General features: G+C 35.1%; 1 protein-coding gene across 3 annotated transcripts in view; it reads left to right on the top strand.

Annotated features, from left to right (window-relative positions):
- Positions 1 to 13612, top strand: part of RAVER2 (ribonucleoprotein, PTB binding 2) — a 94147-nt gene that overhangs the window by 56107 nt on the left and 24428 nt on the right. For 2 of the 3 annotated variants that reach the window (XR_010124342.1, XM_054484208.2), the window contains exons 6-11: positions 1748 to 1833; positions 3506 to 3610; positions 3763 to 3877; positions 5982 to 6250; positions 11482 to 11593; positions 13422 to 13558. Coding sequence is in view for 2 of the 3 variants with exons in the window: in XM_054484208.2 (XP_054340183.1) it covers positions 1748 to 1833; positions 3506 to 3610; positions 3763 to 3877; positions 5982 to 6250; positions 11482 to 11593; positions 13422 to 13558 (824 nt within the window). In the remaining variant the exon portion in view is untranslated. The remainder of the gene's footprint in view (positions 1 to 1747; positions 1834 to 3505; positions 3611 to 3762; positions 3878 to 5981; positions 6251 to 11481; positions 11594 to 13421; positions 13559 to 13612) is intronic. The other variant, XM_054484216.2, reaches the window with a different exon arrangement.

The raw sequence follows: 13612 nt of genomic DNA, 5'->3' as shown, positions 1-13612 counted from the left end.
TACAGGCATGTGCCACCATGCCTGGCTAATTTTTGTATTTTTGATAGAGATGGGGTTTCACCATGTTGACCAGGCTGGTCTTGAACTCCTGACCTCAAACAATCCACCCACCTTGGCCTTCCAAAGTGCTGGGATTACAGGCGTGAGCCACTGCACCTGGCCTAATTTTGTATATTATGATTATTCCAGTTATTTTACAATAATTAGATTAAATTTCTAAATATATTTTCTATCTCATGGTCCTCTTTGTGTCTCTATATTATCTATTCTAAAAACATCCTCCCTTTTTTTTTTTTTTTTTTTTTTTAAGTCAGAGCAAGTTTATTAAGAAAGAAAAGGAATAAAGAATGGCTGCTCCAGGCCGGGCGCGGTGGCTCACGCCTGTAATCCCAGCACTTTGGGAGGCCAAGGCGGGTGGATCTCAAGGTCAGGAGTTCAAGACCAGCCTGGCCAACATGCTGAAACCCCGTCTCTACTAAAATACAAAAATTAGCTGAGCATGGTGGTGAGCGCCTGTAATCCCAGCTACTTGGGAGGCTGAGGCAGGAGAATCGCTTGAACCCAGGAGGCCGGAGGTTGCAGTGAGCTGAGATCATGCCATTGCACTCCAGCCTGGGCAATAGAGTGTGACTCTGTCTCAAAAACAAACAAACAAAAAAGAATGGCTGCTCCACAGGCAGAACAGTGGCATGGGCCACTGGTTGCCCATTTCTATGGTTATTTCTTTATTATCTTCATTATATGCTAAACAAGAGGTGGATTATTCATGAATTTTCCAGGAAAATGGTGGGCAATTCCCAGAACTGAGGGTTCTTCCCCTTTTTAGACCATATAGGGTAACTTTCACACGTTGCCGTGGCATTTGTAAACTGTCATGGTGCTGGTGGGGGTGTAGCAATGAGGACGGCCAGAGATCACTCTTGTCACCATCTTGGTTTTGGTAGGTTTTAGCCGGCTTCTTTATTGCACCTTGTTTTATTAGCAAGGGCTTTATGACCTGTATCTTGTGCTGACCTCCTGTCTCATCCTATGACTTAGAATGCCTAAATTACTGGGAATGCAGCTCAGCAGGTCTCAGCCTTATTTTACCTAACTTCTATTCAAGATGGAGGCACTCTGGTTCAAACATCTCTGACACCCCCCACCCGCTCCCTTTTATAAGTTTTCCATTCTAAAAACATCCCTTTTGAAATGTACTCTGGTATTTAGACTCTTAGACTCGATTATGAGTATTGTTACCATTTATTCTTTTTATGTCTGTGTACAGTTTTGCAGTTTCTTTTGATTTTATTATGTAAATATTTTTGTGTACATATATTGTCTTCTCAATTGGATTTTATGTCAGCTTTTCAAGGACAAGGATTGTGTCTTGTCCCCTACTCCTACCCTCTGCCAAAATCCCTGAAATACCAAAAAAAGACTGAATAAATAACATGGGTTCAATGGGTATTGTGCTTATTAAAGGTGGATGTGTTTTGTTGCACTAAATTCTAGAGAAGATTAAGCCTAGGTTTGGAGTTTTACAATTATGGCAGAAGGCTTTTGAATTTTAAAACAAATTCCAGGGTTGAATCTCAGGGAAAGGTACCTATCACTTTTGACCAATGACAGGGTCACTATATCATTGAACTTTCAGTGGATTTGTTAATAGTTTAAAGAAATATTCATTTACCCTTTTCGAAGCTTGGTTTTTACAAATTTTTAATTCCATATATAAATTAAAGTTTTTACTTTTATTTTCTCAAAGCTGTTCTTGGAACACCTCACAGCTTGCCACATCTGATGAATCCATCCATCTCTCCTGCATTTTTACATTTGAATAAAGCACATCAGGTACATAAATAACATTGAGTACTGAAGCATTAAATATTTGGAATGAATATTTTGTTTGTTCTTAACACTTAAAGTTCTCAAGAAATTAAATGAGTATTTTGCTTTTAAAGAAAATCTTTAATAATAAGTATAGCTATGTAAAATCATAACTTAATGAGTATATCAGATTCAATTAAGCTAGCCAAAGCAGTAGTTATGTACCACAATAAATATTATTGATTCCAATTTGTATGGCATTAAGAAGGAAAGTGGTATATTTTTTCTAGATAATAAATAAGTTGTTCAAAACAGGGCTTCTTATGTGGTCTTAACTCAAAAAAGTATTTCTAGAAAGAAAATATAAATGAACAGTAACTTAATTTTTAAAATTTAATGAATATTATAAAAAATAACTCATATATGAGAATAGAGTATGTTTCCTACCTTTTTTAGATAAATATTTTAAATGTGTGTTTATAGATTTAAATGTCTGTAATATTAGAGATAAGCATTACTCATTAATTTCAGGTACTGTTTAAGAACATAGAATTCTAATTACAAATCAAACAATATATAGTCGAATCTTAATATAAGTTGAATGAATGAATATCTGGTCCTAAATCCAGCTTTTATTTTTCATCCTTAGAATCTAACACAGGACTTGGTGATACATTATAGAGTTTTTATTCATTCATTTACTCAGTGTATTTTATTGAGTATCTGACATACATGTATTAGACATTGTGCTAATCATTGAGGCTACTGTGTGGAATGTAACATTTAAAGTCTATGTTATTATAGAATTTCAACCAGTAGGGAAAACACATTAAACAGTTAATTACAATAAGGAGTGAAGAGTAATATGAGAGGGGAAGTTCAGAGTATTGATAATATTCCCTGTGTTTTAAGAGAAAGACCAAAATGCTTTACCTTTAAGGCCCATACATTTGAGCTGGCCCCTGCTGCCTCTCAACTCACTGCACATCACTGTCCCACTATAACAGCCTGGTTTTGGTCCTCAAAGGACCTTGTTTTCTCCTCCTTTGGTCTTTTCTTCTGCTGGTCCTTCTTCCTGGAATGCTTCCCGCCCCAACATCACCTAATTCCCTCCCAGACTTCAACTACAGCCTTCAGATTGCAGTACAAGAATTAGTTCCTCCAAGAAACCTTCCTTGAATCTTCCAGGCTAAATAACATTCTTCCACTATTTGTTCTTATAGCCCCCTGTATTTTTCCTTCATATGATTACCATGTGTAATCATGTGTTTTTTTGATTAATTAATGGCTCCCTTCCTTAGGGGACTGTAAGATCTATGAGGGCAGATCTTATTGTACTTCTCACTAAGTAGCACAGTGCCTAGAACATAGAAAGTGCTCAATAAATCTTTGTTGAATGATTAAATGAATAAATAAATGAATGAATAGAATGTCACTGTCACTGAAACCAAAAAGGGTTGAGAGGAGGGAACGAAGGATGAAAGAATGTAGAATTATTTCATGACTCCATGGCCCCCTCTTGTGTATTATTAAAATAATTAATTAGCTTTGCCTGATAAGTTGGAGAGTGAAATATTATGTTTAGAAGCAATTACTTTTACTCAGATCGACTGGAGAATTGAACTTTAAAATGAATTGGGTTATACAACATGTAGCTTTTCAAAATTAAACTAACAACGTTTTGTCATTTTCACAGAGCTCAGTTATGGGTAATACTTCTAATTTATTCCTTCAGAATCTTTCTCATATGCCACTGGCACAACAACAATTAATGAAGTTTGAGAATATTCATACTAATAATGTAAGTACGGTATCATTTTTTCTTTTAGAATCAGTTCATTTCTTTTCTAGAATCAGGCTGTGGATCAGGTTGTTTATGAATTTTCACATGTGTAGCTTTTTTTAGGTTATATCTTATGGCCATGGGTCTTACCTTTTTTTCTTCTTTTGTAGAAACCCGGCTTACTTGGAGAGCCCCCAGCTGTGGTACTTCAGACTGCACTAGGGATAGGGTCAGTGCTTCCATTGAAAAAGGAGTTGGGACATCATCATGGAGAAGCACATAAAAGTAAATGACGTGTATTTACTGAGAAGTCAGTGAACAGTCAGGTTTGAGATTTAAAGATAGTTTACCTATGTTCTAATTTTATTTACAGGGAGGTCAAATTTGAGTTTTATTTAGTCATTTAAAATTTTGAGAACCCTCTTGGCTTTTCAATTTTGGATATTGGTAAGTTACTGATGGACTTGCTTCCATGCCAAGATAAGACTTTGCCTATTGGATATGCTTTAATATTTTATGCAGGTTCACAGCAGTACAAGGTAAAGACACAGATCCATTTGAGACTGACATGCTGCCCACTGGGCTGACAGTACATATGGATCCATGTAATTGTTGCTGGGATAAGAAACCATTCACTTTTATTTTTTAAAATCTAGTATTTATAAATTTAAAGTTTGATTATTTATTTGTATTATTTTAAAAAATTTAACTTCTAAATCAGTAGTCAAAACTAATGTGTGTATTATTTGCTTCTAAAAACATGGCAAACAAAATAGCTTTTTTGGCAGGAAAACAGAAGCATGGTGTTATACTAAGACTTCTTATTTGAATGTGATTTTGAAGGGCATTCTCAGCTTGAAGCTTAATTGAAATTTGCTTAGAAGTGAGCATACTGAGTAAAAACAGAAGGGCCACCAATAATTTTTTTTAAAAAGTCAAATATGGGTAGCTTACTTAACCTTTTGTCCAGTGATCAAATAGCTTAGTTCTGACTGTTGAAATTGACTGGACAAAAGTTAAGCCAGTGAAGAAATTTTGTGATATCATGGGGTCTGTATTTCCAAAAAATTAAATTTTTTATGTCTAAAAGCTTATGCAAATATGTATTATTTGTGTTGGATTAACTAATAAATTATTTGCTTTAGTATATGCCACTTTAAGAACACTGAAAAGTCGGTGTCCAAATAACTATTTCAAACGTTAGAGGAACCAAAGTATCCATCTCTAAATGATTATTACTAAAAATAATTGAAGAAATTTGTTTAGTAAATTTATAAAATGGTAAATCTGACTTAGTTGTCAAAATTAGCTTTTTCCATTTAATTTTGACCTATAGATTTTTTAAAAAGTGGAACGGTTCAGAATTTTCATATTAAAACTTTTATTTGCCAGCCTGGGCAACATGACAAAACCCTGACTTTACTAAAATACAAAAAATTAGCCAGGCATGCTGGCACACGCCTGTGGTCCCAGCTACTCAGGAGGCTGAGGTGGGAGAATCACCTAAGCCCAGGAAGTCGAGGCTGCAGTGAGCCATGATTGTGCCACTGCACTCCAGCCTTGGCAATGGGAATGAGACCCTGACTCAACAAAAAAACAAACAAAAAAACCCTTTTATTTCTTCCAGAATTTCTTGTTATTTTCTATAAATGAAAACATAAAACTTTCATGTATTAAATTTAGTGCTTATCTATTAACAAATACTGATTTAAAAAAAGAAACCAGTGATATGCTGATAAGTGTTTAACAACCAGCTCTCTAGGTTGAAAACAAGGGCTTGATTTGTAGCATTTGTGCATTTCTGTTTGTGAATACCCCAGCTGTGACTGATTTCAAGTTACCAATATGAAGAAACTTAACTTGATAGCTGGGAAGAGATGTGTATTAATAGCTCTCATGAGCTGATGGAAGCCAGCTAACCAAATTTATTATTGGAGTCAATCAAATTTCATTAAATTTTAATTTCAGATAACTTTTTAAACTTAAAACTTAATTATTTCCTTCAGTTATGGAAACAGTCAAGTTGCAATGACTGGGCATTAAAAAAAGCACTAATACAGCTTAAATGCCAAAAAGTACATAAACTTTGCCTCAACTTTAACAGTATATAATTAACAATTATATATAGAATTTAAAAACTTAAAAATTTCTTATCATTGAGGTTACCCTGAAAGTTGCTGAAAATAAGAGCATTATTACTATTGTAGGTTTTTGTTTTTTTCATAAAGGAACCCACTAATTAACAACCTCTAACCTTACCTTTTGCTGTTATCTAACAGGTACAAAATTGGTTTCTCTGCATTTTGTTCATAACTTAACAAAATTAAAAGGACTATTGTGAATAAATATTTTCTAACTAAAAGCTTTTTGCATTTATGGTTTGCTACAGCATCTAGCCTGATTCCAACTCAAACAACGATAACAGCTGGAATGGGCATGTTACCATTCTTTCCAAATCAGCACATTGCTGGACAGGCTGGGCCAGGGCACAGTAATACTCAGGAGAAACAGCCAGCCACGGTGGGAATGGCAGAAGGAAATTTCTCAGGGTCGCAGCCTTATCTTCAGAGCTTTCCAAACCTTGCTGCTGGAAGCTTGCTGGTGGGACACCATAAGCAGCAGCAAAGCCAGCCAAAAGGCACAGAGATGAGTTCAGGGGTAAGAAAACTGTGGGTGCACACAGATGTATATATACATGTATATGTATATATATTCCTTTTAAATTATATCTTAAATTGTAGTGTCAATGAAATGATGACTTTTCATAGTTTACATTTACTTTTCAAAATTGAAGAAAACATTGCATTCTTTTAAAAAATCTGTTATTATAAATAAGCAAACAAAAAATCCGTTTTTTGATAAGTTATGCTAGCTGGCATTTGGGACTCTCTTAATTATTTGCCAGTTTGTAAGTAAAGTAATTTTAATTTGTGTAAAATGAGTTATGTCTCTTATAAATAATTTAAATGTGGATTCTTTATTCCTTATAAGAGAATAAGGAATTTCCAAAAACTTTGTGATATACATGGTTTTCAAAAATACTTGCTATTTTAAATATAAGATAGAAACTAGTTTAAGTTCAGAATTTTGTAGTTTGAAAAAGCTTAGGAGTATCAATGCTTATTCGCTTACATAGTAATGTTATTTGTAAGGCTTTCTAAGTACATAGTAATGCTGTTCTTTCAGATATACTTTTTTCTATCTTAAATATATATTTGGTAGCTAATTAAAGTATTTTAATATTTAAAGGTAGAACCAATTTTATCTGGAAAATATCAAAACCAGCTATTAAACTCTGATCTGTTCAAACTAATCTGGTCTCTCTTTTAATTCTGGAAGTTTTTATCAAATCATTTTATTGGTTAAAATACCACTGATATTTATAAATGTAATAAGTAGGTAGACTAAAGTACATCTAATTTTTATTATATTTGTACCCTAAAATACACTGTGGTTTGTAAGTGGTATAAAACTTAGGCTTAAGCAGTTTGTAAGGAAAAAAAATCTATGTAGTTTCTTGTATTCAAATGTCAAAATAATAATACTGAATTTGTAAGAGGTTTTAGTGTTACCTAGCCATAGCAAGAGGTATGACTAGAATGCCCTACAATTGTATATTGAGAAAGCTAATGCAATTCTTTTTTTTTTTTTTTTTTTTTTTTGAGACCAAGTCTTGCTCTGTTGCCCAGGCTGGAATGCAGCGACACAACCTCGGCTCACTGCAACCTCTGCCTCCTGGGTTCAAGCGACTCCCCTGCCTCAGCCTCCCGAGTAGCTGGGATTACGTGCATGCTCCACCATACCTGGCTGATTTTTGTATTTTTAGTAGAGTTGGGGTTTCACCATGTTGGCAGACTGGACTCGAACTCCTGAGCTCAGGTGATCTTCCAGCCTCAGCCTCCCAATGTGCTGGTATTACAGGTGTGAGCCACTGCACCTGACCGTCAATTCTTTATAGAATGAATTTTAAAAATTTATCTGCAGTGTTCATTGCTTGGGTTATTGAGGGAAATTACACAAATAAAACTTGTATATGAATACTTCATATCTCTTTGCAATCTTTAATTCATTGAAAGCCTCAGAGTCTTTAAAAGAACTGTGGATTTTAGGTGATTCACATAATGGGCAAATGAGTCTATCTACAAGAGGACAGCCAAAATGGGGGCAGGTTCTGGAAAATAAGTCCTGTGAAGAAGAATTCAGGAGAAATGGATATATGGAACCTGGAAAGGGACAACCAAACATATACATTGTTAAACCTATTTAAAGAGTAGTCATACAGTATTGTGTGTACCTCCAGTGGGCAGAACTGGCTATTAAGTACAACATACAATAAAGCAGATTTAGGTTTAATATAAGGAAGAACAATGCAAGCTTTTAAGCAAAGAGAAAGTTTATTTCACAAAGATGTGAAGGTCATATTACCAAAAGCAATTAAGCAGACCCCAGGCAAGCATCTGTAAAGGATGTTATATTAATAGAAATGATCCCTCTTTCTGTCAGTAGGGGTTGTACCAGGTAACCTCAGTGTTTTCTAATTGTGAGATTTTAGACTTGGCTGAAATGATTAGTTTAACTTTGCTTTAGATGTTTAGACCTGCATCTTTAATATTGTGTTGGCCAGTAAGTCTTGAGTCTACCTTTTTGTTTCCAGAATCACCTCTAGTGCAAAAATAAATAAATAAATAAATAAAAGAGATTTGGACCCCAACTCCCAACCTTTGAGAATTTTATTCAGGGAGACAGGGATGATAACCAGTTTCTGCTTATTGTGGTAAAATGTACATAACATACAATTTACCATTTTAACCATTTTAAGTGATGTGGCATTAAGTACATTCACATTGTTGTGCAGCATCATTACTCTCCATCTCCAAAACTTTTTCATCATCTCATACTGAAACCTGTACCTGTTAAACAATAACTCTCCATTTTCCTCTCCCACTAGCCCAGATAACGACTGTTTCTACTTTTGTCTTTATGAATTTGACTATTCTAGGTACCTAGGTGACACAGTATTTGTCCTTCTGTGTGTAGCTTAGTTCACTTAGCATGATGTTTTCTAGATTCATCCATGTTGTAGCATGTATCCAAATTTCCTTCTTTTCTAAGGCCGAATAATATTCCATTGTACGTATATACCATGTTTTAGTTCAGCCATCCATGGACATGTGGGTTGTTTCTACCTTTTGTTTATTGTAAATAATGCTGCTGTGAACATTGGTATCTGAATCCCTGCTTTCAATTCTTTGGGGTATATACCCAGAAATGGAATTGCTGGATCATACCATAATGCATGTTTAATTTTTGTTGGAACTGTCATCCTTTTTTCCACAGCAGCTGCACCATTTTACATTCCTGCCAGCAGTGCACAGGGATTCTAATTTTCCAACATCCTCGCCAATACTTGTTTTCTGTTTTAGCTGTCTGTCACAAAAATACCATAGACTGGGTGGTTTAAACAACAAACATTTATTTCTCACAGTTTGAGAGGCTGGGAGTTCTAAGAGAAGGTGCAAGGTGCCAGCAAATCCAGTGTGTGATGAGGATACTGTTCCTGGTTTACAGATGACCATCTTTCCATTCCATTTTCACATGGTAGAAGGCTGGAGCAAGCCCTTTCATGTCTCTTCTTATAAGAGCACTAATCCCACTCTGGAGGGCTCTACTTTAATGACCTCATTGCCTCCCAAAGGCCCCACCTTCTAAGACCATCACATTGAGGCTTAGCATTTCAACATATGAATTCTGGGGGGACTTAAACATTCAGTTCGTAGTGATAGCCATCCCAATGGGTGTGAAGTGGTGTCTCATTGTGGTTTTGATTTGCATTTCCCTAATGATTAGTGATGTTGAGCATTTTTGTGCGTGCTTACTGGTCATCTGTATATTTTCTTTGGAGAAATGTCTATTAAAGTTTCTGCCCATTTTAAATCAGGTTCATTTTTGTTGTCATTGCTCAGTTTTTAGGAGTTTTCTACATACAGTTGACCCTAGAACAACATGGGTTTTAACTGCACAGGTCCACTTATACTTGGATATTTTCCAAGAAATATAGTGGGAAATTTTTTGGAAATTTGAAAAAGTTTGAAGAAACTCACAAATGAACCCCATAGCCTAGAAATATTGAAAAAATTAAGAAAAAGTTATATATGTCATGAATGCATAAAATATATGTAGATATTAGTCTAGTTTGTAATTTACTACCATAACATATACACAAACCTATTATTAAAAAGTTAAAATTTAGCAAAACTAACATACATACTTACAGACCGTACATGGCACCATTCACAGTTAAAAGAAACGTAAACCAAAATAAAGATGCAGTATTAAATCATAACTGCATAAAATTAACTGTAGTATATACTGTACTACTGTGATAATTTTGTAGCTACTTCCTGTTGCTATTGCGGTGAGCTCAAGTGTTGAGAGGATCCACTTAAAATGCTGTATGTTGCTAATCATCTCCATGTGAGCCATTCATCTCTCCAGTAAATTGCTTATTGCAGTAAAAAATGATGTCTCATCATGCTTGCATATTTTTCATCGTTTAGTGCAACACCATAAACCTTGAATAACATCCTACAATCCATAAAAATGCCACTAGTGATACTAGAAGTGCTCTCAAGAAGCAATGTCATGACATTGTAAGAAAAATTCGAATTGCTTGATGTGTACCACAGATTGAGGTTTGTAGCTGCTGTTGTCCACCATTTCAGACAGATCCATATTGTAAACAAATGATGTAATTTATGGTATTGATAAATACTACAGTACTGTAAATGTGTTTTCTCTTCCTTATGGTTTTCTTAATATTTTCTTTTCTCCACTTTATTGTAAAAATACAGTATATAATACATGTAACATACAAAATATGTGTTAATTGTTGGCTGTTGGTAAGGCTTCTAGTTAACAGTAGGCTATTAGTAGTTAAGTTTTTGGGTAGACAAGGATTATATATAGATTTTCCACTGCGTAGGGGGTTGGCACCCCTAACCCCCATGTTGTTTCAAGGGTCAACTGTACTAGAATCCTTACACCTAACTAATACATAAAAATATACTGATATACATTTTCAAGAAATGTGTATTTCTAGCGTCACCTAATGTGGAGTTGGAGTTAGTTAAACTCATTTATTTTGTTTGACATTATTTTTAGTACCAGAGGTAAATAAGCTTTGCTTTTGTTATTTGGTCATAAAATATAAAAATCTCAATAAAAATATTGATAACAGGCCAGGCGCGGTGAGTCACACCTGTAATCTCAACACTTTGGTGTTGAGCCAACACTTTGGCCAAGGCGGGGGCATCATGAAGGTCAGGAGTTCGAGATCAGCCTGGCCAACATGGTGAAGCCCCATCTCTACTAAAAATATAAAAAAATTAGACAGGCATGGTGGTGCGGGCCTGTAATCCCAGCTACTCAGGAGGCGGAAGCAGGAGAATCGCTTGAACCTAGGAGGCGGAGGTTTCAGTGAGCCGAGATTGCACCGTTGCGCTCCAGCCTGGGCAATAGAGTGAGATTCCATCTCCAAAAAAAAATAGGTAGATAGACAGACAGACAGACAGACAGATAACAGTATTTCTGGAAAAGAGATATGGAATTTGGTTTTTCTTGTGAAGATGAATTCTTTCCTGGTTCAAGTGAGAAGGTTGTATAAGATGTCCTTTCATTCTCTTTTAGTTCTAAAGTTCTATGGCTCTACAATAGTTTTTTAAAAACCTAATTGAACAACTAATAGCAGGTGAAATGTGATAATTTTAGTCAACATCCGTAAATATTTCATAAGTACACTAGATGTATTGAAAAATAAGTATTCTGTATTCTTCATTTTTATTTTCGTGTACCTCTCATTAAATACTCCCTCCTTTGTTTTGGTTAAATAGGCTGCCTCTAAGAATCAGACTTCACTCTTGGGAGAACCACCAAAAGAAATTCGGCTCAGTAAAAATCCATACTTGAATTTGGCAAGTGTGTTGCCCAGTGTGTGCTTATCATGTAAGTAGGGGCTCAGTATTCTTGTTGTGGAGTTTTACTGAATACTTTTCGTAATAAGTTTTACTTTAATTTTTGACTTCATGGAAGCAAATAATACCTATTGACCAAATTAAGGCCTAAATTATTCTTTAAATTGAAAGAATAATTAAAACTAAGACACTCAAAATGCATGCTATTTTATTTAAGGAAAACATTACAACTCATAGAGAATCATTTTTCTTAACCAGAAGTTTAAACCTGTAAGTAATCTTATATATCTTGAGTATTTGAATACTCCCAGAATGTATGAGCTACCAATAATTGGTGGAAGTGGAATTCTCATTTACATTATGGAGGAACCCCTCAAGCCTTCAATTACTATGAATCAACTATTCATTCAACTATCGTTTTAAGAGAAAATCACAAATGTGATGTGCTCCAGGCACAAGGATGTTCACTGCAACATTGGTTGTAAATAGTGGGAAAACTGGAAAATACTTAATATTTGTCAATAGGGGAATGCTTAAATAGTTCATCATAAAATGGCAACTTTTTTTTTATAATTGAGGGATCTCTACGTATGCTGATATGAGATGAACTCTAAAGCATATTTTGGCAAATATATGCATAAAATGATTCCATTTATGTTTATTTAAAGTTATATATCCTTACATGTATATACTTGAGAGTGCAGATGCATGAAGTAAAACCAAAAAAGTAAATTCTAAACTATTACCTCTGGGAAGAAGAATAGGATTAAATGAAAAGAGATGAAAGATGAATTTCATTTTTAATATACATCCTCTGTATTTTATGAAATATCCTTGAACCCAAACATTAATTTGTAATTTTTTTTGAGCTGGAAAAAAATGTAAAGGCACTTCTAGTATACCTGTTGTATATTGATCTGGTCTAAAAATTGATGGTGACAATTATTACATTTATAAGAATGGTTAGTTTACATTTTGTATGCCTTGTTTTAGAGACTAGACACACACACACACACACACACACACACACACACACACACACACACACACACACACACACACACACACACACACACACACGTTTTGTTTTTTTGTGACAAGGTCTCCCTCTGTCACCCAGGCTGGAATGCTGTGGTGTGATCTTGGCTACTGCAGCCTACACCTCCTGGGCTCAAGTGATCCTCCTACCTCAGCCTCCCGAGTAGCTGGGACTACAGGCATGTGCCACCATGCCCAGCTAATTTTGTGTGTGTGTGTGTTTGTGAGACAGAGTCTTGCTCTGTCACCCAGGCTGGAGTGCAGTGGCATCATCTCGGCTCACTGCAACCTCCACTTCCTGGGTTCAAGCAATTCTTATGTCTCAGCCTCCCAAGTAGCTGGGATTACAGTCATGCACCACCATTCCTGGCAAATTTTTATATTTTTAGTATTTTTATAGAGATGGGGTTTCACCATGTCACCTAAGCCAGTCTTGAACTCCTGGGCTCAAGTGATCCTCCCACCTTGGCCTCTCAAAGTGCTGGAATTACAGGCATGAGCCACCGTGCTCAGCCAGACATATATGTTTTTGAACCTTTCCACCAAAATTATTTACCCATGGGACAGGTGTCCATTTTAAGTTGTTTCAAATGAATAAGACAGTATTATATACTTCTCAGGGGAAAATTATTTAGTTATATATTGGCAAACTAAAATTTTGTTCTATTTGATAATATGCTGAGTTACAATTTATAATTTATAATAAAATATAATTTGTTTATAACAATTTATAATAAAATAATTTATTTAAAATAACCTAAATAAAATAAATTTATAATAAAATAACCCAAATCAAATAAACTTGTTGATTCTGCCTTTAGCCCCTGCAAGTAAAACCACTCTTCATAAGACTGGAATTGCAAGCAGCATTCTGGATGCAATCTCTCAGGGAAATGAATCACAACATGCACTGGAAAAGTGCATTGCTTATTCTCCACCTTTTGGTGATTATGCACAGGTAAGTAATTCCCAGGTTCTGATGATACTCAGAAAAATTGGTTCAACTATATAT

Source organism: Pongo pygmaeus, chromosome 1 (genome assembly GCF_028885625.2).
Source record: "Pongo pygmaeus isolate AG05252 chromosome 1, NHGRI_mPonPyg2-v2.0_pri, whole genome shotgun sequence".
NCBI classification, from domain to species: domain Eukaryota; kingdom Metazoa; phylum Chordata; class Mammalia; order Primates; family Hominidae; genus Pongo; species Pongo pygmaeus.
The sequence above is the reverse complement of the archived record's forward strand: the minus strand, read 5'-3'. Positions and strand labels throughout refer to the sequence as shown.